Below are 25913 nucleotides of genomic sequence, written 5' to 3' on the forward strand. Positions count from 1 at the left end.
CTCCTCCGGTTACGTTACCTATTTGCTTTTTTAATTTAAAAAAAAAAAAAAGAAAAGAAATGCCCATCTGAATTGGACTGTCCTGTTGGTATTTGCTCTCCTCCAAGCGAAACGACACTGCAAATGTCGCGATCCACCTGTTTGCATTTCCGTTTCCGTACCGGGGCGTGCCGGCTGCCGGAGCTGCTGGCGGGGCCCCCGGGACGGACCCTCTCCCGCACCCTCCGCTCTTGCCTACCAACACGGGGACGGCCCCTTGCTCCACGGGCGAGACGCACGCAATCACTTTGGCGACTGCCCTATCTTCTCCCGTCACGTTATTTTTTTCCTTTAGGTCTTTATAACTCAGTACGTAGCCTTTCTGGTGGTTTTTTTTTTGTTTTTTTTTTAATTGCAATCGCTCCCTTTCTGTGTCTTTTTTTTTTTTTTTTTTTTAATTTCTGGGACTTATCTTTTTAGTTTAATCTATTAATTTCTGTTCTTATTTCACTTTGCAGACTATTTGCCGATTTCACAAGACATAATTTTTATCAACTAGTTCTTAAAGATGCATAACAAATTAATCGGGGTTTACTACAGTGCTAATGAGAGACAGAAACAGAAAAAGCCTGGGTGGTCCATGTTTAATATCAATGTCCACTGAAAAATTGCTGCTCTTACTGGCTGGTTTGATTGACTGGACTTTTTATTTTATTTTTATTTTTTTAAAGGCTCCATATCCTCACTGCTTTGAGTTTGCTTACTTTTTTATTATTATTTTTATTTTTTTTTTCCTCTGCTTTGTGATGAGTTTTTAATGCCCACTTGGAATGTAACTCACCAGGACTGGGGTTAGGGGCGTTACGAAGGCATGACTTCTCACAAACTTTTCAGAAATAACTTTGTCAAGGAAGCAAAAATGATGATTGGGTCTTACAAGCGGCCCCAAAGAGACATGCTGGCGCTTTTTGACCCAGAGACGTTCGGCAGTAGCACAAATCATAACCAGGGTGGAGCGAGACCGGCGGCTCCTGTCACTGGGGTCACTGGCAGCGCAGGGTTTAACCGTTCAAGGCGAGTGCCCCGCGTCCACAGGCGTGACCTGTGGGGCTGGCGGCTGTGGGCGCAGCAGACCCACACGTGTTTTCTCCTGGTCCGTTCGCTTTGGGTTGGCGGCTCCGTCTGGAGCTGCCGTAATCGTGCAAGGGCCGTGGCTGGAAGCCACCGCCAAAGGGCTTAGTTACGGCACCTCCCGCAGCCCTGCCCCGGCTCCGCGCCACTAACCCCCCCTCGTCTTGCAGCCGGCGATGCTCTCGCACCCTCCCTGCAGTCGCTTCTCCTTCCAGCCTTTGCTTGCAAATCATGGGCAAATCACTGAAATTTTGGCAAGAGGGACGAGCTTTCCCCTGCCAGCTTAAGCTGGGTCGCGCCTCTTAATCTCCACCCAAATCGCAGAAGAGCTGCAAACCCGTGCGATAACGCCTCCATCCATTGGCTTTATTTTTAACAAGATCAGATTCTGGACTTTTGGGTAGAAAACGCGCATCGTATTTAAATCCTGTTTTTCTTTAAGTGTTTCTACCCATTTTATAAGTTTGTGAGAAGTAAATTGCATGCTTACAGTAGAACTGTAATGCATTTTAATGTTTGTTAATCCACTTGTTTAAAATGTCAGTGTCAAAGGCTCTACAATACACGGCTATGCTGTTCATTTCATTAAAGATGCTTGATGTAATAATTGGTTAGTTTTCTTTTTACTTTTCTGCAGGCAATAGCTTTTTTTAATCTGTATGGCTTCTTATTATTTTGTTTGGGTTTTTTTGCTATGAATTGCTTTGCTTTTGTGAACTTGTCTTAGTGTGCATGATTTGCAAACATTTCGGCTATTGTGAATTTTCCCATTTTTTGTAAATAGTCCATCTGTGCTTTTCTTTTTTTCTTTTTTATGACTTTTTTCCTGTAAGTAACTGAGGTAGAAAATAATAATAAATTGTTTACAACGGACATGCTGTGTTGCTGCTCTCTTAGCTTGCAGTTTTAATATTTTGGTTTGGACGCACCAAATAACCAGTACCAATGACAATTTAATAAAAGAATAAAACAACCATCACTCAAAGTGTGTGACCCAGTGTTTGAAGAATCTGCAGATGAACGGTTACATACGAGGTGTGTTTGCAGCAAAGATTAAAACCAAAAAAGACGACAGTGCGCTTGTAATTGGGGGGAGAGGAGTGACTCCGTGTTAAAATTGCAGTATTCCCAGCAGTCTGCTCTTCCACCACTGCGGTCAGTGCGGCCCGTGCCAGCGACCGAGGTGGGTTTAAGCATCAGACCCGTAAGCGTATTAGAAACCCTTGTTGCAAACTCTCCAGCACTACCGTGCAGGAACCGGTTTCTGCTGTTCGGAGGTTGAAAGGAAAATCAGGTAACTCCTGTGGCTGTGAGGAGGTCCCCGGCTGGGACGGCAGCCGGCGCTCGCGGTGCAGACCCCGTGCTGGGACGGGTGCCGCTGGCCCTGCCTGCGGAGCGGGGACGTTGCCATCCCTGGGGTTGCCTCGGTTATACTTTCTTCCATCGCTACCTGGACGGTTGGGGATTGTCAGAGTTACTTAGAAGCCTTCAGCTCAGGAATTTAAATTTATCTTTTAATTAAGGGTTTGTTTGCTTGCATGTTTGTTAAAGCTTATTAAAACCTTTGTATATGGGAAGAGGTGGGAAAAACACATGCTTTCACAAACTTTTCAGAGCTTGGGGGAACACACTTGCTAGTTAATAATGGTACTTCACAGTCCGTGAAGCCCAGCCTCGGGTCACGCTCCTGCAGCGCCTGGTGCTGTGAAAATACAACGCAAGATGAGTTCAAAGTCTAAACTGGCGTTTTTCATTATTATGAGGGCTTTTAAAACCAACTCCCTCCTTGCAGAGCTTAATTCAGTTTCTTTCCTGATACCAGTCACAAACTGTTCACTTGTCGGCCATCGGGGCCGGCCAGGAAGGTATTCCTGTGTAAAAGTTACTTGTGATGCTTGCTTAGTAGGTCTAATACTTATTTTCTGGGTCAGGAAAAGGAGCTGGTACCAAAGACAAGGGTAATTATTATAATAATGACGTGCTTAAGGCTCCTTTTTCGTAGTGTCTGAGAGAAGCTGGTGAGGTAAGGAAGTTCCTGCATCTGTTATTTGGGACACCCAGCAATACTGGGAAGCTGCACGTTACGTTGCTCCTGCAGGTCTCGCTCTTGGTTAATAACCTCTTACGGGGAGTGCAGTGGGAACGGGAGGCGGAGAGCGGTTTGTAGCTTCAGCGTGCCGCAGAGCTGGCCGTTGCGTCCGTAGCAAGGTGTGGTGGTGTCAGGCAATGGCCTTGGGAGGCGCAGCTTTACCGTGTTGAGCGCGGTCTGGCAAGGTCTGGGAGCTGAGCTCACCAGAGGCAGCATAAAGCGAATTCCCCCAGGCTGTCCAGGTCTGGCTCCCAGCGTGACGTGCACGGTGCTTCAGCGACCCCGAGCCACGTGCCCGCGTACACGAGCGCCCGACTACTCTGGGGATGGAAAGAGGTTTTAAGTGGAGATGCTGCATACACGTGGTTTCTTTGGGATTAATGAAGTTAGTGTTAATAAGAGTCAACTCTATAAAACACTCTTCCAAAGCACCGTTACACAGGTCTAAGACTTGTATAACACGTAGCAATGGGAGCAAAGTTTGTCTGGTCATTATACTTTAATTGTCAAACTTAACATTAAGAAAAGGAGAAATTGCTGGCAGCTGCAAAATAGGGGGAGGGAATAAAAATATATTTTAAGTCATCTATTCAGTTAGTTAAGCCTTGCAACAGTAAGAGATGCGGAACGAAGCTGGAAATGTTTCTCACTCCTTTGTCTAACCCTTTCTTAACTGCTTAAAATCTGCTGTAATCATCCCTGCGCTGCATGCTTTTTCTCACCTAAAACACATTACTGCATCTGCATGGCATAAAATGGTTTACAAAGTGCGTTTGAAATCTGCTAGAACCACCTTAATTACCACTCTTCAAACCTCTCCATTTCAGCCTCCATCAGTGAAAACAAAGACTATAGACTGGACCTGTTTTAAAATTAAGATTTTGGGTTTCTTCTGCTGGCGGAGGGCAGGACCGTTCACATTGCAGGTGCATCCCCGGAGTGAGGAGCAGCTGGAACTGCAGACAGCAAACTGAGAAATTAATATAGCAAAGCCCATAATTTCCAGCCGGAAGGTACACCTTCAAGTTCTGCTTAGATGACAGTGGCTTTTGTTTTGACGCAGGAAAAAATGGTGCCTAGAGCTGTTCTCTGAGTCTGAGCAGAGCTTAAGCAGCTTTGCCTCTTAGGCACGTTTTTTTTTCTGAGAAGAGTTGCATTTTTTTCACGTTGCAGAGAATTGCATAAAGTTTCTTTTTCACCACCCCTTAATCTACTGGATATTAAATGTAAGGTGAGGTTTTCAAGAGATAAGCTGTTGGTCCGAGTCAGTGGTCCAGCTCCCACCCATTTCAGTGGCAGCAGAGTGGGTGGTAAAAACGCTGCCTGTCCCCCCTTTTCCTGCCCCGTCACCTCTGGGCGAGTGAGGCTGCTCTTAAGGTTTCCCCGGACAGCAGGAAGGACCAAAACTGCCCACATCCTTCACTAGGATTTTCTCCACTGATACCCTGAGGAACTGCTTGAGCGATAAGAACGTCTTGAACGTTGAACCTAAACGCTGGTTGTCCTGTTCTCGACTGCTCACGGATCCGTGCATGGAGCTTGAGACAGGCTTCAAAACTTCAGGGCTATTGCCCTGAAAATGAGTGATCGTAAAGGGACAGCGAGGAGAGAAGAGGTAAAAAACCCAAACCTGCCAGTCTCTCGGGAGCTCTTTGCGTTTTGGGGTGATACTGCAGCAGCAGAGCTCCTGAGCGAGCGCCTCTGCGGTGAACAGGCCACAGCTGCAGCAATTGGGAAGCGTAACGAGAATAATTATTCACAGGAGTAAAGAGGCATAATGCAAACACACATGTATGGAGGAAATCATGGATGACCCTATAGAAAGAAGAACGTGTTCTGGTAATGCCGGTTCTGCTGTGAGGAATTCTACGTGTCCGCGTTAGCCGGAACATGACGGCTAGCCTGCTTTTATGCCTTATGCCTCTGTAGGTACAATTTTTAACTGTAAAGCTGTTAAAAATTGGGAGCTGGGGGTTGCAAAGAACTTGAAAGATTGGTCTCCTTAAAGCACAAAAACATTCAGATGTGGATGTTTTTCAATCACACTTAGTAGGAGGATTTCAAGCTGGTAATTAAGTAGCTTCCAAGTCCTCCTTTGCCCAGAAGCGCAGTAATACGTAGTCACTGCAGCGATGTCCTAAAGGTTTCGGGGCTCAGCATCACAATCCTCTCCTCTGACTTCTTTATAACGTGGATTATGAAATACGCAGCGGCAGATCCTCCAGCAAGGCGGTGGGAAGCTCCCCGTCTCTGCCAGCGACGGCCGTTGCGCTCGGTGGGCTGCAGCATCTCTCCGAGAGGCGCGTTCACTCGCGACTTCGACACACGTAGGTTGCGAAGAATTTCCTACCCTCTGATAACCTTGTCCTCTGATTAATTATCTTCTCTTTTACATAGTTGCCTCTTGTCTGCGTTGAATTTTTCCAGCTCCAGCCTCCAGACATGAGTTCTTTATGCCTTTGTTCATCGTCAAGGGTCTGTCTTTTAATAATACTTATCTTACAGGTAGTTAAGACCATTCATAAACATTTAAGCAAGCGGTTTAACCAAATAGCTCATTTTCTATACCGTCGCAGCAACTGAAACGAGGCTTGAAGCAAATCAGTGCCACTTTGCTGAACTTCAAATATATGCCATAATGTGGTTCCATCTAACCTGCCCTTGTTCGTTCAGCAGCAGGTGACAGAAAGTCAGAGCTTCTGTGCTGAGTGGCAGCTCGGGTGCGGCGAATTCGCAGGTATTCCTCCCCCTGCAGTGATCATTTCATTTATACTTACCTTGTTTATTAAAAATCAATGGTAAATATCTGGCTTCAGGCTTTAAAATGAGAAATGCTTTCATCGGAGCGATCAACTTAGTATTAAACACAATTACTTGCATTTAGGAAGCGGTTTAGTTGAGATTCTCTTTCATCCACGTCAGCTGCATTCACTTGAAGCTCATAATTCTCTGTGGTTCACTAGTTACTAAATTAGGGAGAATCCAAATTACATACTGAGTTCGAGTGTTGGATGGTGGGAGGTATAGTTTTCACAGGACACATTTGAGAAGTGTAGCGGATGCCTTTGAAGCTGCTGTAGGATAGGAACAGTTTTTACGTAGAGTAAATAAACTAAATCAGCTACCAGCTTTTGCTTTGCATTTTTTTTAATAAATAGTTTTCTTAGAATAAACTATTTGCCTTTGAGAAGTTTCCCAGATTTCTGTACGGTGAAATAACTGCAAAAGGGTTATTACACTTGAAATGACACAGAATGATGATTTGGAGACAAACAAGGCTTTGTCTAACTGATGCATAAAGTAATTACTGGGCAAAAATGCATCATTCTCATTTTAAAAACCGTGGCCTGAGAGTGGTAAACAGCTGAAAAATGGGTCATTTACTGTACATAAAGTGGAAGTGCCAAATTTTAAATTAACTATATTTGGGTTTTATTGTTTTGTTGAAATTCCAGAGCAGAAATATTTGCTCATAATAACATCCATCTGCAAACACGCATCCGGTGTGAAGTGCATTACGGGTGTCTGACGTTGAGAATTCTGCGAAGTCTTGCCACGCACTGTACATTTTAAGCAGCAGATGCCTGTGCCTTGAATAACGCAGCGCGCTGCTTAATGAGGTTTCCATTTTGCATGATGTGCTGTATCTGAAGTTCGCTAATTTTCTGACCTGGTGAAGTAGATTTTAATAAGCTTGATGGAACACAGATATAAAGACAAAGGGAAACACTTAATGGGGCCGTCACGATAAAGGACTCGGAGCGGGCTTGGAGATGCTAAAAGTGTTAAGAGAATTGATCAAAAGCCGAGGAAAGAAATTCTCCCTTTCCGGGGAGGTCTGCCCTGCACCGTGCTTGGTGCCTTCCGCTCGCTGTTGCGTGGACGGCGCTATCCTTCTTCTTTAAAGACAAACCAGGGTCACTGGTGGGAAACACGGGACATTTCAAGCGGGGCTTGTAGCTGCCTCCGCATTCGCTTCCTGCGGACTTTGGGAGACCTTTGGTAGAGTCTTCAGTCAAATCCCAAAGAGTTAATTGCTGCTAAACTGTGATAACGAGTTTGTGAGTGATTTGGTAGAATCCCAATCTTTCATCAGTTCTAGATAAAATTTAATTTCTCTGGGTGTATATTCTTCTCTGTTGAGTGTTCAGTTTTTAATCTAAAGCTTTAAATGGTAGCAGGTTTTTTTCTTCTCATTCTTGTTTCCTTATAGAAAGGGAGGGTGAGTCTGAGACAGAGGCCTGAAAGATGGAGGTTTTAAACATAAAGGGATTGTTTTGGGATGGAGCTTTCCCTCGTGCGTGCTCACCGTTAAAGGCTACATTTTTGTCCAGTAAATTGGACCCACGCCTGCCTGCCTTCAAAAAAAAAAAAGCTACCAGGCTCTTCTGCTTCATGGTTTTGAGTCTCTGATACTTTTGAAATGAAGCCTAAAGATCCCACAAAGAGGATAACACTGCCTAATGGAAAGAATAATGCAAGCGAGAACCCATTTGAAATGACAGCTGTGAGCCTCGCAAAGCTCTTCTGTGCTGATCAAAGCTGCCGGTAACGTCGTTTGAAAAGAGGGTATCAGTTTCCCCCTCTCCTTTTCCCACTCAACCGGCACGTGATTTTATATTCCAGACTTTGCACTTTTTTCCTGGGAGATGAAGTAAACCTCCTAAACGCACCGGTGTTCAGAGCAGCGCGCTGGGGAGCACCGTCGGCGTACGAGGCGGCAGTCCTTCGGGGGGGGGTATCCTGAGCGCTCGCTGTGCGTAGGGCCGTCCGAAACGTCCCGCCCTGAGACGCGGTGGCTCTGCTGGGCGTAGTTGTATGGCGGTGGTGTTTTTATTCCCCATGCCTGTCCCATAGTTTTGGTTATTTTCTGAAACCCGATGCTGGAGTCAGGTGATGATTTGAGAATCTCGGCTTCCATTTTTGTTCTTGTTTTAAATCCATGTGCTTATTGCCAGAGTCTAAACATACCACCTCATGTGCCCCAAGTGCTTTAGCCATTAGAAGCGGAGAAAATTCTTTGCATAATATTTTTGATGTAAGAACTAATTTCATGATCTTTGTGACTTCTTCTTGGTTTGATTCCTGTTGTCTGGCTGTTTGTAGAGAACAGTCTCCTGTTCCTTGGAGTCACAAGATATTTGGAGTCTTCAGGGGCTGAACAGAGCAGGCCTGAAGCAGTCAGTGATTTCTCATAGAGAAATCTCGGGTGGAGCAAGGGGATATAAGATGGTTGCGGTTCTCATTCGCTCACGGTCGCCTTGTAACGAGCTTCAGGCTGGGGCAGAGGAGAAAGCGGCGATTTGGGAAGGAAATGATCCCGCCAGAGCGCGAGATGGAGCAGGGCAGAGACCTGTGGCGGGGACACGTCCTTCGCCAGGAGCCCCTGAGCCCCTCGAGTCCCCGTGAGGACCGGCCCTGCTCGCGCCGCGCAGCTCTTGCCAGATTTGTTCACAAAGCCCCTGGAAGATCCGTTAAATCCTGGGCTCTCGGCGGTCTCCGCTCGGTAATGCCGAGTGCGAGGCGGCAGGGCTGCATGCTGCCTGCCCGAATCCAGCCCTGCTGCTCCGGGGCGCGCCGCCCCGATCCCTCCTTCTCCCAAACTTACTTGTGCCTTGGAGAGGGCAGTTGCTTGCAGCCGGCCGTTGACTAAATCCGTGACCTTAGGGCAAAGCATTTAAAAACAGATGTGTGCATCCTCCCTCGTACAAGGCTGCTTCAGTATTTAAAGTGAAACTGTTGATGCAGGAAGCAGAAAAATTTTATCTGTGAAAAATGGAACTCCAAATACTGGCTTTAGCTCGTTCAGAGCAGTAAGAGAGCATGAAATCAAAGTGAATCCCCGGGGCTTTCCTGGACAGCGTGCCAGCCCGTTGCAAAACATTTATTGTAAAATATCTTCTAATTGCAGTGCCTAAAGTGGGCACTTCTGTCCTTTTCCACAGCTTTGGTGTCTTGTTTTCTTTAGGCAGTTATGAGCAGCGGATACACAAAGAAGGACAGGGATCGGTTCAGCAGGAATCGGAGCGCCTTAAACAAACACGATGAGTGAATTGATCTCTCCCTCCACCCCTTCTGATTTTCCAGTTGACTTCCGAGAGCAGAGGGCTCGGAGGGAGCGGGACTGGCGCCGGCTGCGCTCGCTGCCTGGCCGGCGGTGGGATGGTCGCTGGGGATGGGATGCAGAGCACGCTGCGGTCGATGCTCCCGGTGACTGCAAGGCGCTCTGGTCCGGGCACCCGTTCCTGACACCCAGTTACCTCCAAGCCACCTATTAAAAATGAACCGGGAGCGTGCAAGCCCCTCGGCAGCTGGCTACAGGGTGCAAAGAACCTGCTGATCCCCCACAGCGCCCCGCGGCCCCTGGGTCCCCCGCGCCCGGCACTCCTGCATCCCCAAAACCCCTGCTCTGGCTCCTGGAGACGCCCGCACTTCCCAGGCGCTGCCAAGGGAAACTGGTGCTGGCGCGTCGCGCCCGGGGCTCTGCCAGCTACCGCTTCTCCTTGCCCCCTGCTCTGGCCCTCGGCGGTGTGCCCTGTGCCGGGCTCCCCAGCGGCCGGAGCAGGACGGGTGGCACCCACCTCTGCCGCTGCCCGGCGAGCAGCGCCGGGGAAGGTGCCGCTGGGGCGCGGGAACTGCGTTTCACCCCGTTTTGAACACTCATGCCCGGGGAGGGGAATGATTGCAGGCACGCAGCCTCGCCAAAGCCTCGCTGTGCTCTGGGGGACCAGCAAGAGGCTCCGTCGACCAGCAGGTTCCTTCTGGGGGCCTGGAAACCAGCAAAAGTGCCTGCTAACGCTTTCCTCTTCACTAACCTCAGCTCTCGAATCTTAAGGGTGTGACAACGCAGGCGGAAGGGTGATAGAGGCAGAAGTCCGTGCGGTGCACAAAGCAGGCTCGGTATTAATTGCACTGTCACTGTAGTGCTGTTCTGTGAAGTCTTGTCTGGTGAAGAAGCCTACGAACAGCGGGCGGGAATACCGTGTGACCGAAGTCCTTAAGGAACGCCGTAGGGCTGGTACGAGGGGCATTACAGGGCTTAGTGGTGGAACTTGAGACCAGAACCTGCGAGAGCCTGGCTGCACCCTTGGCTCTCTGCAAATGCCTTTTTCAAGTCATTTTGCTTCTTTATGTCGCCTTTCATCCCGTCTGTGACGTGGGGACAGCGTCAGCCGCCAATCACTTCCGAGAGGTTCGGGAGCAAACAACCGCATAAGCACAAAAGTTAGTTAGCAGAGCTGGGAGACGTCGCACAGCATTAATGCGCTCAGCAATGTGATGACGGGGAAATTCGTTTTCAGCTGAACAAGCTGATTAATGCAGTGCCTGGCAAATGTCATTTCAGTGTGGGGAATTGATTACTTCCAGTATGTTGGATTGATTTAGGGATCCTCCAGTGGTGGAGCCAGGCTGTGAGCCTGTACTGGTAAGCAGGGTTTTGCCCATCTTGATCATCGATCCCTGCAGCCGGGATGCTGCCGGCCGCAGCGTTCCCGGGCAGAGCATGAGCAGCCGATCACACTTGAGTTGTTCCGAGTGCCATGTCGCGCAGATGCTTTTATCTCAGAAATGGGATAATAGCTTGCTTTGGGGGTGGAGGGATTAATTTTTCACACATCTGTCCACTGGAATGCAGTAACAGATCCTTTGTTCAGGCCCTTTCTGTGGAGTGCCTTCTCCACCCTTGTTACTTCATTCTTCTTTTGCATGGCAAAACTTTTTGTCCTGCATTTCAAATAGATACTGAGCGTCCCTGGCAATTGAACAAGAGACAAAACTTTCCAGCCCTGGTTTTTATGCTGTTTTCAGGGGATGCTTTGTGATTTGAAGGGTATTTGATTGGTTTGGGCAGAGGCATTTTATTCTGTGGAAAAGCCACAACGCCTCTGGTCCCTTACAGATGGTTTAGGGAGTCACTGGAGCCTCCAAATGAGAGATTTGCTGGTGGCCAGCTGGTCCTGGACGTGCCATGGGGACGCTGAGGACGCTGCCCTTGGGGCATGCAGTGTGGTGTGCAGGGAGCGGAGGAGGAGAGGCTGTAGGGACGGTGCCAGCTCTGTTCCTGCCTAACCCGCAAGCTCGGGGCTTGGCCTAGGCATGGCTCTGCATGAAAACGAAGCCCCAGAGCCTCAGCCCTTGTCTCTGCTGTTTGAAAGTCGGTTTGATTCTAACACCAAGGTCTCCTCACTCCAGCGCATCGCAGCTCCAGCCCTAAACCTATGTCGGGGGACCCAACCGGGGTTGGTGGCTGCATCACCAGCGAGAGGGAATTTAGCGCTTGGCTATTTGGTTATAGTATCCCCCAGTCTGGATGTGCTTCCTCCTGCATCCCACTCCGCAGAGGTTGTAGCAGCTCATCAGCATAACGGAAACAAACAGACTCACCTCGGCGTTAAGGCACGGGATTTGCTGTGCGGCGCGTGGGCTCTGCGCGTGGGGAGCGGCAGCAGACGGCAGCCTGGGGTAGCTGTGCATATGTTTACCTATACTATTTTTTTTCCCCCAACAGCCCTATTACCATATTTAAATGCAAGTATGTCTTTTTTTAATTGATGTTTTAAGTAGCTTCAAGTCACTCTAGCCTAGTTGTTCTCTGCTCCTTTCCCCGGTAGATCACCTGTAGCGGAGACGATAGTGCTAGAGGTAGCGGGCTTGTAGTCTGCTGATTTCTCTGGGTCTCGCTTTCTCCGTTCTTCTAGCTCACTGTTCTCTTTTTCTGTTGCCTCAGTTGTTTTTCTGTGGTTCTTCAGCACTGCAAAGCAGCTGTGATCAAAGTCCTGGAGCCCGCTGCAGGGGCCGGTCCCATGGGGTGACTCCCCCGGGGTTGTCCCGTCAGGCGCCAGGAGCGGTCGGAGCTCCCCCGAGACCAGGAACCTGCGAGGCTTTTGTTGACTTTGCAGCAAGGGGGTTTGGGGTTCTTGCTGATCACCTGGACCTCGCCCTCTTAAAACACATACATTTAAAGTCAGAGCCTCTGGCAGATCTTTTGAATATTAATTAAGTAAAGAAAGTAAATCTCCGATCTTGCTAGCAGCATTTCATTCATCTGTAAGGGCTCAGTCCCTCTGTAGCAGGGTGGATGTCTTAGAGCTCCTTGATCTGCGGCTGTTTTGCTTTCAAAAGCTTTTTTCCTTTCTTTCTTTCTTTTTTAAATTACATTCCAGTGATTTTTTTCTGCTTGATCCTGGCAAATCTGTGATCTTGACATGAGGACCTTCTCATATTTTCCATTACTGCTATGTCTGTAGATCAGCACGTTATTATCACTTGCAAATAAGCAAAGAAGAGAATTCCCTCGTTGTTTTGCAGAGCGGTCTGACCCTAGCCCTCTGAGAGTACGGAGACGTAAGCTGAGCGCTGCAGGCTCTGCCGCCAGTCTGTCCGCCCCAGCACCTCGGCTTTCGCGGCGTGCCGTGACCAGGCGCGCCATCAGCGGCACGTGCCGCCGCATTCCTCCTCTGCCAAGGGGATTTGGGCCACCTTTGTGCCGGCAGAGACCGCCGGCAGCGGGCACCCGGCGAGGGCTCGCCTCTTTCCAAAACCGCTGCCTGTTGATGGCACGGAGAGCCGGGACGGCGACCGCCGGAAACTCCGTGCGCTCGGCAGCCGCCCCGCGCCCCGCAGAGACTCGCGGTACCCGCTGGCTTCTTTCTTTACCCTTCTCCTTTTCTCCATGGCCAGGTTTTCCGGCAGCGGCTTATGGACCAGTAGCAGCGGCAGCCGTGGCGGCAGCAAGAGGATCAGGTAGGGGGGCCCGTGGAAGAGCAAACCCTCAGAGTGCAGGGTCAGGTAAAAGCTCTGTCGGTATTCTGTGTGGCTGCAGCTCTCCATCATTTCTCTGATTTTCCTCACACTTATCCTGGGGACCTGAAAACAAATGATCAAAAAAAAAAAAAAAATTACATTAAAAATAAATACTCGATCCTAAACCAAACCCAAACTACAAGCAGAGGCCACGGGGCCTGGAGCACCTTGCAGGAGATTGGCGCAAGAACTGCCAAAAACCAGGGTAGATGTTCCGATTCGTTTCTTTATTTATTCCTTTATTATGTTGGTTTCTTTGTTTCTTTGGTTTAAATTTGAAGTTATAAAGGACACCCCCCCAAAAAATTAATTTGTGTTTATGAAAAAAAGCTTTCGTTTCTCATGGACAGCTGGCTCCGGGGCGGGGCGGCGGCGGCGGCCCCGGGCGCTCCCGCCATGCCCGGAGCCGCCGTCGCCTCCTTCGCCGCGGCCGGCGCGAGAGTCGGCCCCCGCCGGGCACCCCCGCGGTGAGGGGGCCGCGACCCCTCGGGGACGGCATCTTCCGCCCGCGCGGGGCGAACGGCGCCGCTCGCGCTGTCGGCCCCGCAGCGCGGCGGGCGCTTCGCCGGCCCTGCCCGCCTCGCTCCCCGGCCTGCTTTCACGAGGGATGTCAAAGCTTTTCTTCCTGCCCTTCTGAAAACGATTATTTTTTTCCCCTTAAGGAAAATAAATAAATCGTTGCCAATTACCGTTATTACCTTAGGTTTTAAATTCAGCTAAACACGTGAATTAGTGTTTTGCTCAGGTGATTCAGCGTTCAGTACAGCCATCAGTGAGCTGTGGGCTCGGCAGCGCCCGCCGCCGCCTCGGCTCCCCGGCCTGCCCAAGTCGAGCCGGGACGGAGCCCGCGCCGGGCCCGGCTGGCCGGCGTGCGCGGCGCCGGCGCGGGGGACGCGGCGGCGGCTTTGCAGCTCTCTCATGGCACGGTCCTGAAGTGGGGGTTTCTCGGCGGCTTTTCTGGCGGTGCCGGTGGGTTAACCGGGCGCTTCCCGAAAAGACCCGACTAAACCGCTGCGCGAGGGGTTACGAGGAGGGCGCAGGCCCGGGCGTGTCTCGAGTGCGAGCCCCATGCCATGGAGGCCAAAGAAAGACACCAGGAGAACTCCGTTCCATGCAAACTGGCACTGCTTGCAGGCTACAAAGGATTATCTGTCCCGGTTTCATCTTGTGGCATGTAGCGAGCGCCTAAGGGGTGACTTGCCAGACTGGTTGTGGGGAGTCCCCGTCTCCCGGCTTCTCCTACAGCCCCTTCATGGAGGGGGACAAACAAACCCAAAGGGGGGGGGAGGGGAAAAAAAAGGAAAAAAGAAAAAAAAAAAGAAAAAAAGAGACTGATTTTGCATACGATTTCAGGAAAACAGACTTCATTGTTTCTGCCTCTTCCTCATGTTTTGCCCTTCAGGTTTTGTTTTACGTGCAAACAGACCTGGTGAGTTGCCCCTTAGCAAGGCACAGAGGGTTTGGCTGGATTAACGTTGCTTCCCTGATTATTATTCCTTTTTTTAATCGGAGTGCTTTTGGTGCCCATTACAACTGAACTGAGCATTGATCAATTCTGTGCCTGAAAATCATTTGTCTTTAATTTGAGTGGTTTTTGGTTTTTCTTTTGTTGGGTTTTCTGTTTTGGTTTGGTTTTTTGTTTTTGTTTTTTATTTGAACTTGCAATACGAAACTAAATCTAACCCTAAATTAACAACACCCTTTCTGGCAAGTTTAAAGAGCAGTATGGTGTTTGGAAATGTCTGTCAAGCCTCAAAATTGCCTGTGTGCACAAAACTGGCAAAACCCCAAAACTGAATCAAAAGAGCCCCCCCTCCCCAGCCCCGAGATCTCAAGGAGGAAGATGGGTTTGCCACCGGCCCGGCCCGACGGCCGCTCACATTTGCAGCGAAACGTGCTCTGGGAACAGCGGTGTTTTACGTAGAGTCATTTCCATCCAAAGACGGTGTTCGGAAGGGACATCCTGGGTTCGCCACGTCCATCCAGCAATGGTAGTGAATTGTATTCAGGAGCAGGAGAGTGCGACCGATCTTGCGCTACAGTGTATGGGCCCGATTCATTACAAGAAAAATGGCCGGGGATTTTTTTTATTCTTTTCGTTTGGGTTTTTCTTTTTCCTTTGCAAATTTGCACAGCCCTCCTTCATCCAAAAGCACCGAGCGCAGCACAGTTGGCCCTTACTGGCCCCTTTCTGCCAGTAAACGGAAGAGAGCTGGGGAGCGCCCGGGCAGGCGCGTCCCACCGCCCCTCCGCCCGCTGGGCAGAGCTTTGCCCAGAGGCTGCCCCAGACGTCCCCATCGCTGCCCCGTCTGCAGCGCTCCGGCCCCACCAGCTCACTCCAAATTGGCCTCCTCTGCTCTCCGGCCCCGTCCCGCCGGCTCTTCCCCACCTCTCTGGCGTCAGCGCCACCGCGGCGGCTCTGCGGCGCCGGAGCTTGGCCCGGGCTCCGGTGCCCGCCGGTGGGGCTGGGCGCCTGTGGAGAGCACCCGCCTCCGCACGCGCATCTTGGTCTTCCAAGGAAGCTGCGGCCCTTTCGCTCCGACCCCCCGGCTGCCGTGCGTGGGCACCGACCACCTCGGTTTCTCCCCAGGGTGATGTTCCCCCCCTTAGGAAGCCCGCATGTTTGCTTAACAGCCAGCGACAGCAGCCCGCCCGGCGCAGTTACCTGCCCGGGGGCAGCGCCCGGCCCCGGTTCTGCACCGCCTGGTCTTCCCTGCCCTCGCCCCGTCTTCTCCTGTTGCAGCGCCTGAGGGTGCAGTCACCAGTTTACCCTCCCAGACAAAGAAGCTCTTTGGTCTGTCGCAGCGGCTCTCTCTCCAGCCAGCAGAAAGGGACGTTTCCCCCTGCTCGTGCTTAGCGCCGCTCGTAAATTCACGTCCAGCTTAGCTGCTCACGTGCCGGCAGGGTGAACGCAGCGATGCTTCTCTTTATAAATCATGTGCCCGGGCGACGTCCCAGCGACGAGGCGATAGCCGAGGTCCCTCGAGCAGACAGAGAGGTTTGGCCACCTCCGTTCACGCCGGGTGGGACTGGGCTGCCGAATCCCTCAGCAGGTTTTGACAACCTCGTCCATTCTTGTATTTTTTTAATGAATTGGGACCTGAGCCATGGAAAATGAACAAACCTAAAAGTCTGAATGCTGCAAACTCCTCCTAGACAACTTCACTATCAATGTCACGTTTCTTTTGCATTCACCTGGCATATTTTACGTGTAAAACATTTTTGTCGTGTAAGTGGTTTTTTCAAAATACAATCATGGGGGGGCACATTTTTATCTTGCATTTGACATGGGAGGGATTCATTTGGCAGGAGAGCAAGACAAGGAAAATTTGGCAGGAGAGGGTTTTCGTTCCTTCCTCTTTGGTTCAGTGACAAGTCTGAGATTTTTCCAGTTCCCAACCTGTTGCCACCAACTATTCCTCCCTGAGGACTGGAGACAAAACTGCTAAGGCCATCCGTAATCCAGCCCGATTCCCGCTGCTCGGTACCGGGAGGAGCCGTGCGCGCCTGTCCCAGGTGAGCGGCGCGGGCTCCCGCGGGCACGCTTCGCCCACCGAGACGGCCGGCGGCACGCAGCGCGGTGGGACAGCGCGGTGCCGCGGCGCCAGGAGCTGCTCCCCCCGCTCCCCGACCCCCGGCACATCTGGATTTTGGGCGCCAGTCCTGGCTTGCCAGTGCCGCCTTTGAGCCCTGCGCCCCGACAACCCCTTACTGTACTTTATACTTGCCAGCTATAACAAATCTCGTAACGTGAGCTACTGACCTTGATGGTGAGTGTGAGCAGTTATGTTTTGTTGTTTTCTCTCTTGCTTGGTTGGGGCTGCTGTGAGAGAGGGTGTCTCTGAGGCATACTTTCCGGCCTCTCTTACACTCGGACGTGCACACCTCCTCTCAAACACTCTTCTGAGCGCTCTCAGCGGGAAGGTTTGTCCACACCTATTAATCCTCTCTCAGTGTCCAGCTTCTTGTTAGTAGCAGCTGGTTGCATGTTTTTTGCTTGTTCGGACGAAACGGTTCAAGAAACGACTCATATCAACTCTTGAGAAATGTCTCTATTTTTTTGTACACTTTCTTTCTTTTGATGTTTTTATTAATTTCCCTTACTTAAAAAACAAAACACCTGTCGTCCCGTACAACATTTCACATCTCCCCTTGCCTGTTCTTAGAGTGTATGTATCTGTGGGACTGAACTAAATGCATGCACTGTAGTAGTCGTACTGGTAGCAGTAGATGTAGTTGTAGAACATGCATTGTTGAGTTGATATTATAGGTATCATCAACGTGAACTAGCGTGGCAGTTAAAAGCATAGCCTTGGTCTGATTGAAAGCGTAGGGCTAGCCATACAGCAGAGAGCTGCTCACGGCTTGGATCCATAGTACTGCATTTGCTAAATCCCGTTATCTGGAAGTTTAAATTGAAGCTGGCTGTAGGCAACCTACACCCTCTGTACAAGAACCCGCACATGCTGTTATGTTGATAGTAAATACGCCTTTTTTTTTTTCCCCCAAATTAAACTCCCTAGGAATTAAAATGCTGACTATAACTATATTCTCTTATTTTTATTTTGTATTAAAAGAACTTGAGATATTTTTTAAATCATTTTACAATCATGGTTTCTTCATCAGCCTGTTACTCGTCCATATTAGCCCATAGAATCATTCGTTGGCAGTCACAGACCAGATGTGCCAAACGCAAATCACTCCATTTGGGTATCTAAATAATACCGTGTGTGCGAAGCAGCTTCCCGCAGACTGTCCTGAGACACGAAGCAATTGTTTTTAGGTCATAAACCTTAAATCTTGTTATGCAACAGAGACTCTGAGCTAGTAGTGGGTCGTACTCATTGCCATGCCACCCAGCTTAAGGGAACATTTTTAACTGAAGATTTAACATTTCATAAATACCAGCATGAGGGGTTCGAGGCGAGTTCATCATCTTTGCCATTGAGCCAGCAAGTGTCTTTGCTTCTTGTGCCCAGGTTTCTGTGCTAAACTTCTAAAGTTTTTTCACAGATGAGGCTGCCGTCAGTAAATTTAACAGACGGCAATCGAGATCCCGAATCAGGCTTTTGTTTATTTGCTTAGTTTGCTGCTTGTCAGAAAACAGCCTGCTGGGAGCAGAAAAGATATGGTACGGCGCGGTCACACCTTCCCTGCGCCCACGTCCCCGGCCCTCCCGCAGACCAGGGGCGCGAGTTGGAGCATCGTCCTGCTCCGCTGGGGAGAGTCGAGGCAGGCTTGAGCGCACTTATTCCAGCAAGCGCTTTCAAAGGAAATAAAATATCCAGAATGGGCTTTCAAAATGTAATTAAGGATTTGTATCCGCTCCTTACCTCTGATAGAACATAAAGTAAATCAACCAAACAACCGCTTGGATGGGGCCGACGCAACGCAAGCCTGCGCAAGGCCATCTGAGCCGCCCCTATTACTTTCCTTACTGCTACCCGGCAGCTGAAACGCTTGTGCGTCGAGAGGGAGAGTAATTTCCCCCTTAGGTCGCAGTCTGCCGGGGAGACGGGGGACCCACTGTTTAACGCGCCAGGCGTATGATGAAGTGAGGAGTGTGTCTAAAAGTCGGCAGAGCGACAAATTGCATGGGGTTTAGGAAGCCTTGTCTTACACTTAAAGAAGGTGCTCTGAAAATTTAATCTTGTCATTAGGCACCCATGGTGTTAGGAAATCGCGGCCGTAAAAAGCGGGACAACGGTTGGTCTGTGTGTGCGGAGGGAGAGAAGCCGCCACCGGTTCACAGAAGTGTCGTGAGGAGGAACGTTTCAAAGATCCAGCGACGAACCAATTTGGGATTTATTCGACCCGTTGAGAGGACTCCCTTGTGGCACGGCAGCTCTGATGGACCTGCTGTCCCTCTTTTATTCTACTATATAAAAGTACATAAAGTTTAATCCGAGCCATGTAATCTCAAAAGCCAGAACCTAACAAGCGGACCACTTGGGAGCCGCAAGCGGGCTGAAATTTCTCACTCTGCTGGAACCGCCGGTAATTACGTGGCAGAGGCTGGCGGCTGATGCCTCGGGACATGAACGGCTGCATCAGATTTTATCTTTTGCTTATCTCCGTAGCAGAGGCAGCCTGCGCCGGAGAGCATCGCAGGCGGCCCGGCAGGGAGGGGGAGACGGCGGGGCCCCGCGCCGCGCGCGCCTTCGGCGAGGGGTGGGCACGAAGACGAATAGCGCATGTTAAATAGAAAAGCAGCCAGGCTCTGCGCGGTGAGTGCGCCGGTCACCTCTCGTTAGCGTCGTGTGGCTTCGGAGGAGGCCACTCTGCATTTCTGTGCGCGGTTTTGGCCTCGTTACTGGCGATACCCTCTTACTGCTTTGTGAGCGCGACAGTTACTTTTCTGACTATTACCCCAAATGAAAAAAAAAAAAAAAATGAGAGGGGAGTCATTTCTGTTTCGGTTCAGAAGTGCTGTGCTGGCCCAGGGCGGGCATCACGCAGGTCCTTTCCAGGACACAGGCTACACACAAGAATGGTTTGCCTTATTTTGCTGTAGGATACCATTTCTTTTTTTTTTTTTTTGATCCACAAGGGAGTGAGCTGCCTTCAGTGCCGAGTAGAAAATTCAGTAGATTTGAAACAATTTGGTGCTGCTGCTGGTAGGCCGTGACCACAGCAGCGGCCGTTTTACAGGGCTCCCGGCTGGAGTCTATTGTGGTTAAAATACATCAGCTTAATCAATAATTTTGTAATAGAAAATCTTGTGCACTTGATAAATCATCTCCAGTGCAATTAGTGACCAACTCTGAAGTGCAGACTTAAGTACAGTGGAAGTTAATCTTTAACGAATTTAGCGGCTAACTTTTAATAGTCTTTTCAATCAGGAGAATTATTTTCAATGGGAAAACTCTCCTCGGCAGAGCTCGTCCCGGCGTCCCCGCTGCCGCGCTCGGCGCACGGCAGGCGGTGACGGCGCGGACGCTGCTGCTGCCTCGTGCCGCGGGCAGGGACCGGCTCGCTGGCGCGCGGGACCGTGCCACCCTCGCCGGGCAGCCGTGCTCCAGCCCCGCAAAGCCCTGCAGCAGCTGGTTACCGGTGCTGGTTTCCTTCCTCCCAGCGGAAGCGGGGGGACAGAGCTCTTGGTGGTTGTAATTAGACTTCGTTCCACGCGGGATGCAGACGAGTCATGGTGAAGTTTGAAACGGGGGCCTTCCGCACGGGCTCTCCCGTGCAGTGAGGTGCTTGAGCACATCGGCACGTCTCGTGCATTTTGGCCAGTAAACGCCTAAAGTCCCCGCCGAGCTGAGGGGTGACGTGCCCGTCTGGCCGCAGTCGCAGGCTGTCACCCGTTAGTGGAACAACTACTGAACGTGACGCAGCGCGCGTTTTACTGACACGCTGTTGAGTCTCTCCCCAAATGCTTTAAAAGTAAATACATAATTAGAGTTATATTTTTTCTCTCTCTCCCTTACGCAATAGAAAACTGAAGAGGAAGCAGTGGAGTTTCTCCTTGCAGCAGATGTTAGCTTGCATCTGGGTTAGCTTGAGGAACGTGGTGGATTAGTAATTGCCCGAGAACGCAAAATCGGTCTGCAGGTCTAGAAACTTGAGCTATTTAAAAATAATAAATTCACACAGCTGGGTCTTTTTAAGGGTGTTTCCTGCTAGTTAAAGCAAGAGCCCAGAGCTTTGTGCCACGGGGACTCTCAGGTGCCTGTGCCGAAATCCTCCCCCGCCGAGGCGCTGGTGCTCTCCCCCAGACGCCGCGTGGTGGGCGGCAGCTTCCCTCGGTGCTTCCTCACCGAGGAGCTCGGGTTTTCCTTTGGGAGGTGTCGTGACCAGCCGTGCCTGCTCCGCCTTGCTCAGCCGTGGCCTCGGTTCCCGGCCGGCCGGGCAGGCCTGCTCGCGGCGCCCGGCGCTCCCTCTGTGCCGGCGCCCGGCGCGGGCTCCCCTGCGGGAGCGGGTCATTGCGCAGGAAGCTGCGGCGGGCTGCGGCCGCATTTCTCCTGTCGCCCCGATAACCCCCTGAGCGCCCGAGCGTCCGTCCATGGGTGTCTGTCAGCAGCAGGAAGGTGCCCTCGGGCAATGCCCTCCTGCTACGGCCACTTAAAATATGCGGTGAAGCAAAGACCCCTTTTTCTTTTCATTTTCCTCCCGTATTGCCTCTTACTGTACAAAAGGCTTCAATTTAAAATTAACCGGAGTGATAGCCCGTTAATGTGGTGCGGTGGGAGGCCGGAGTTTCTGTTGCTATGGCGATGGAGTTCGGCTCATTTGTTTTGTAGATGAGTAATTACTACGCAATTAGAGTAGGCTAAAAATAAAGGGGCCTTTTGTTCCCTGTTACTCATTAATATTAATAAAAGACCTGTCCGGGCTGTGGTAAACAATTAATGCAGATGTGGTTGCCCGTGGTAAAAGTAACAACAGCTTTTGTGCTACCCGGCGCGAGGCGAAAGCGCTGGCGTCGCCTGGCTCGGCTCTGCCTTCATTTTAAATGGAAAAATTGTTCGAGAGAGGTCTGCGTTAGCACAGCACCACGCGCTGTAGCCCTTACTCGCCACTTGGGTGCATGGTAATAAGTGTTAAAGCTTAACGTGCAGACACAGCCGGCAGGTACAGCGCCGGGGTCAGATCCTGCGAAACAGCGAGCGGCCGCGGTGCGCGGGAGGAGCGCAATGGCAGCAGTTCCCTGACGCAGGAATATCTTCATTTATCGCCCCCCCCGAGCCCGGCATTGCCCGAGCGGCACCGGCTGCGGGATGCTCCGGGGCAGGAGCTGCTCCACTGCAGAGCCAGGGCTTGAGCAAAGACCTTGCCCGAAAACCGAGCGCGTGGACGTGCGAGCGTGGTGCTGCTGAAGTGGCTCCGGTGCCGCACGTTAGAAACATCCGAGCGTCAAAAAAAGAGTGGAAGAAAACAGTCCCAAGCATTCGGTGCGAAGTAGGTAAACTTTAAAGCACACCAGATTTTAAATTAACTGCAAAACCAGTCAAACTGACGGAGGAGCCTGTCAGAAAGATGACTGGCGGGCAGGGTTTGGTTACCTCTCTCTTTTATTTGCTTCTCTCAGCGCAGCTGGCGCGCGGCCCGCGTCGGCGGGGAGGGACAGCAGAGCAGCTCGGCGGCGGGCCGTGGCCAGCCCGGTGGGCTTGGGGGGCCGTGGCGAGGTCGCCCCCCTCCCCGCGGCCGCGGGGTGCTCGGCACCCCTGGAAAACGCCGTCCCTCGGCGGAACCTCTCCAACGGGCGGCGGAGGCACCCGAGGGCCCCCGGCCCGACACCCTGCAGTGCGGGGCTGGGGCGGGTGCAGGCGAGTGGGAACCGCGTCCCTCCCGAACTGTTTAACTAATGGAGAGAAACGCAGCGCAGCCTTTGTAAGGTCGACATTTGTTTGTTGTTAAGGATCTAATTAGAAACATGAGAGGGAGCTGAATGGCTGCTTGCTTGGCTAATTAGCGACATGCACGAAGACCACTTTGAACTTCAAGGACACAAAGCTATTAGCGCTTACATCAAAAATGGATTAAACTTCTGTGCTTTTATAATGATTAAAGATGAGCTGCTCGAGAGGAAATCCTTTGGTAAGGCTGTGACAAGAGCTGGCTCCCTGATTGCAGCTTCCACAAGCGAAGCTTTGTGTGGCCTCCGCGTAGCGCTCGGCCCGGCGCGAGCGACACCGCTAACTCGCGCTGTGGAAAACGTGATCAGGCAATAAATATTGATCGCTCGCAAAAAATTGCAGCCAAGCTGGAAAGTGCATGTATTCATCCTGCCACAGAACTGCAGGACTGACTCAGAAAAGCTGAGCTTGAATACGCTGAATTTTGTGTCTCTTCTTCTGCAAATCGGTGCCCATCAACAGCTTCCAGACGTGGCAGATGCTTCGGATGCGGTGACCGCGGTATTTGGCAGGAGCGGGTGCTGCTGACGTGCCTGCAGCACGCACGAGAGGGACAGTGGTGGTTTTTTGAAACACCTGCACCAGTTGAATTTTCACACGTGCTCGGGTTTGCTCTGTGCGCATCTAAGGTCGCGGAGCAGTCGCCCGTTGTGTCCCTGCCACCTGCGCAGCACCCACGCGGGTGCCGGCGCAGAAGTCCCCGAGCTGCGCCGGAGAGGGAGGGCGCCGGGGCCGCCTCCGGAGCGGCTGCCACCAAATCCCAACCGCCATTATCACACCGACGTGTCCGGCTCGGTTCCTGCCAGCTCGGGCTGCTGCGAGGTGCGGGTCTGACGGGGCGAATAATTGGCGGCCCGGCGCGGGCTGGGCGCCGGCGGCGGTAAGGACGGGGCTGGGCCGCGCTCCCTCCCCGTGCTCTGCTCGCTTCCCGCTGTAATTGCCGAGCCGGGAACCTGCTCGGCACCCGCTGCTTCCCGCCGTTATCCCTGCGATATTTTGATGTGCGAAGCCGTTTGCAAAGGGGCTGCGGAGGCAGAACCTGTCAAAGAGTGACTGCAGATAGAAAGTAACGTACAGATAGTACCTTGTTACGGCAGAGAGCAGCTCCCAGTCTCTTGGCCTCATCACCGCTTATGACTGATGAGCCCGACGGTTGTTTTATTCTTTGCCCTGCAGGGCCGGTATGGCTGCAGGGGAGGGACGGCCGCGGCCGCGTCGCCGGGGCCGCCGGGCTGCGCCGCGTTACGGAGCCGCGGCAGGGAAGGCGCAAACCTCGCGGTTTGGTTTTCTGGAGTCGGGACTGAACCGGCTGTCGTAAGCAAAATACCTACGGCTCTTAATACTTGCAGAGGAGCGCTGTCTGCCACAGGCTTCCTACAGAGAGGTGTTTGCTTTTCGAGCCTGCCTGGCAAGAGCTGGAGCGAAGGGCTGCGCCTTGCAGGTCCCCGCGAGAGATGTGCTAAATGGCACCTCTCATGGTAACGCTGGGGTTATTTGTTTTTCTGGTTTGTCTCCCACTTTCTGTTTCAGCTGCCTGGGAGCTGTACGTTGTACGTTGTTACTCTCCAGAATGTCTGTGTCTTTCCAGCTCATTATTCCTGAGACATTTTTGAGTCTGAGCATTGATCTGAATTTGAGGTGTGCCACGTGCTGGCTCAGACATGAAACGGCCCGGTGTGTAAAAGCGCAGATGGAAGGCGGCGATGCTTCTGATAGCTCAGCCTGACCACAAAACGGACGTGTTTGTGCCTCTAGCTGGAGCTGTACGCGGTGGTTGGTATAGAAAAAAAGAGCGTGAACGTGAGCGTTTCATTCTCAGTGCTGTGCTGGTGCACTCTTGCAGCCTGAATAGGCGACCAAGAACCAAGAGCACCGACATCTTATTTCAGACTGGCGTTAATTTGTGCATCCAGTCTCGGGTGGATCACATCTTGGCTGTTAGCATCTCTGAAAAGCAAGGTACAAGCTCCCACTAACTTCAGCTGTGAGTGCACAGAGAAGTAGCTTTGGCCCAGCTATCTGTAACGGGGGCAGCGCTAGCTAATGGTGTTTATAAGGCTCTCAGCACTAATGATGCAAGACTTGCATGCGGTGCTGAAGTTTTCCCGCAGTCCATACCGTGGCTGGTTATTTATCAGCACCACGCTGTGCCTGCTGGTCATGCGCGCTGCGACGTGGCCGTTAGTGCTCGTGCTTCAGGACACATGGGATCCCCAGGGAAGGCAGCAGTCTTCCCGCACCGGTCGCCGTGGTTTTGCTGTCATGTCCTCTGCAGCGTTTGTGCTTGGGTTGTTGCAAAGGCGATACAGCGGGCTTGCGTGCTTGGGTAACAGGTGATATTCCTGGTGCAAAAATCTGTGCAACTCCTCTTAAAATCCAGCGGTAAATCCCACGTGACTCAAATTAAACGCCTCCAGACCGTGGTGTAGTTCCCTGTCCCAGCTGGGCTGCTCGGCACCCTGCTTCGCAGCTCCGCTGAACCCGGCGCGGGCGGAGGGAAATACCGTCCGCTTGCTGCTGCCGGCAGGGCCGCGGTGCCGGCTCTGCATCGGCTCAGCCTGCCGGGCTGCTGCCACACGGCACCTGCCTGCCCTGTCCCCCACCCCCTGCCCGTTTCCGTCCCTGTCAGCAGCCTTCGGTGTTATTATATCATTTACTCCTTCGAGCTGGGAAGATGATGTTTGCAGCGTGTCATATGAATTTTTCATAAAGATAGAAAAACAGCCTAATCTTTTGAGCTTTGAGTCTTGGTAGTGGGTAATGTCTTTGATTTAAAGCGTTTTGTCTTAATGATAGTTATATTGAAAATTTCCTGCTGCTTTCAAGCACGTGTAGTTATTATCATAAACATTGATGGTAGAAATGCCTGCCAAATTGTGCGTGGCTCTTTATGGTGGATGAGAGAGTCATGCAGAAATTAGAGCACTGGATCAACAAGTTGTCAAGAAGCTCGTTTGTACAGAAAGCCACCCCGGGGCCGGTGGGACAAGGCAGGAGCGAGGAGGACCTTGGAGGAAAGAAGTGCCGGAGATGACCGACCGGCACTTGATGTAGAAAATGCTCAGCGTGAGACTAAAAGTGAATTTCCGACGAGAAGGAGCTGCTTTAGAAGAAGTTGAGGGGTACAGAGGGAGGGCAGTCCTTTTCTGGGCACTCGGCCACGCTTGCCCGGCCCCTGGTGCCGGTGGCCGCGCAGCGCGAGCCCTGCTGCCCGCCTGCTTTTATTCTTATCTTTTTCTTTATACACGTCGCTGTGTTTCCCGTGTGGCGCTGGATAACGAGATCCGCTTTCTGGCGAGCAGCTCCATCAAAAGGCAGCCTGTGTGAGGCCGGGTTCTGCCTCCAGCTGCGCCAGGAGTAACCGCGGAGCCGCTCGCCCGCGTGAATTGTTGCCCAGGGATAAGGAGCGGCTCCTGGAGGTGCAGGCGGCCAGCGAGTGTCATTAGAGGGGTGTGTGGGAGCGCTGGTCGAGTACTGAGCGATGCACACTCTGGGGCGAGCGTATGCAGCCGCGGGGTCCCAGCGGTACCCGCAGACGTGTCTCTGCAGGG

General features: G+C 51.6%; 1 protein-coding gene across 2 annotated transcripts in view; it reads left to right on the forward strand.

The window, feature by feature from the left end:
• MSI2 (musashi RNA binding protein 2) overlaps positions 1 to 25913 on the forward strand; it is a gene marked incomplete at both ends in the record, with an annotated part of 252321 nt that overhangs the window by 218390 nt on the left and 8018 nt on the right. Inside the window, one exon of one of the 2 annotated variants that reach the window (XM_082008648.1) lies at positions 12881 to 12943. In XM_082008648.1, the coding sequence (XP_081864774.1) occupies positions 12881 to 12943 (63 nt within the window). Of the gene's footprint in view, positions 1 to 497; positions 2443 to 12880; positions 12944 to 25913 lie in introns of those variants that run through there. The other variant, XM_082008649.1, reaches the window with a different exon arrangement.

Source organism: Phaethon aethereus (assembly GCF_964289735.1).
Source record: "Phaethon aethereus genome assembly, chromosome: 19".
Lineage (NCBI taxonomy): Eukaryota > Metazoa > Chordata > Aves > Phaethontiformes > Phaethontidae > Phaethon > Phaethon aethereus.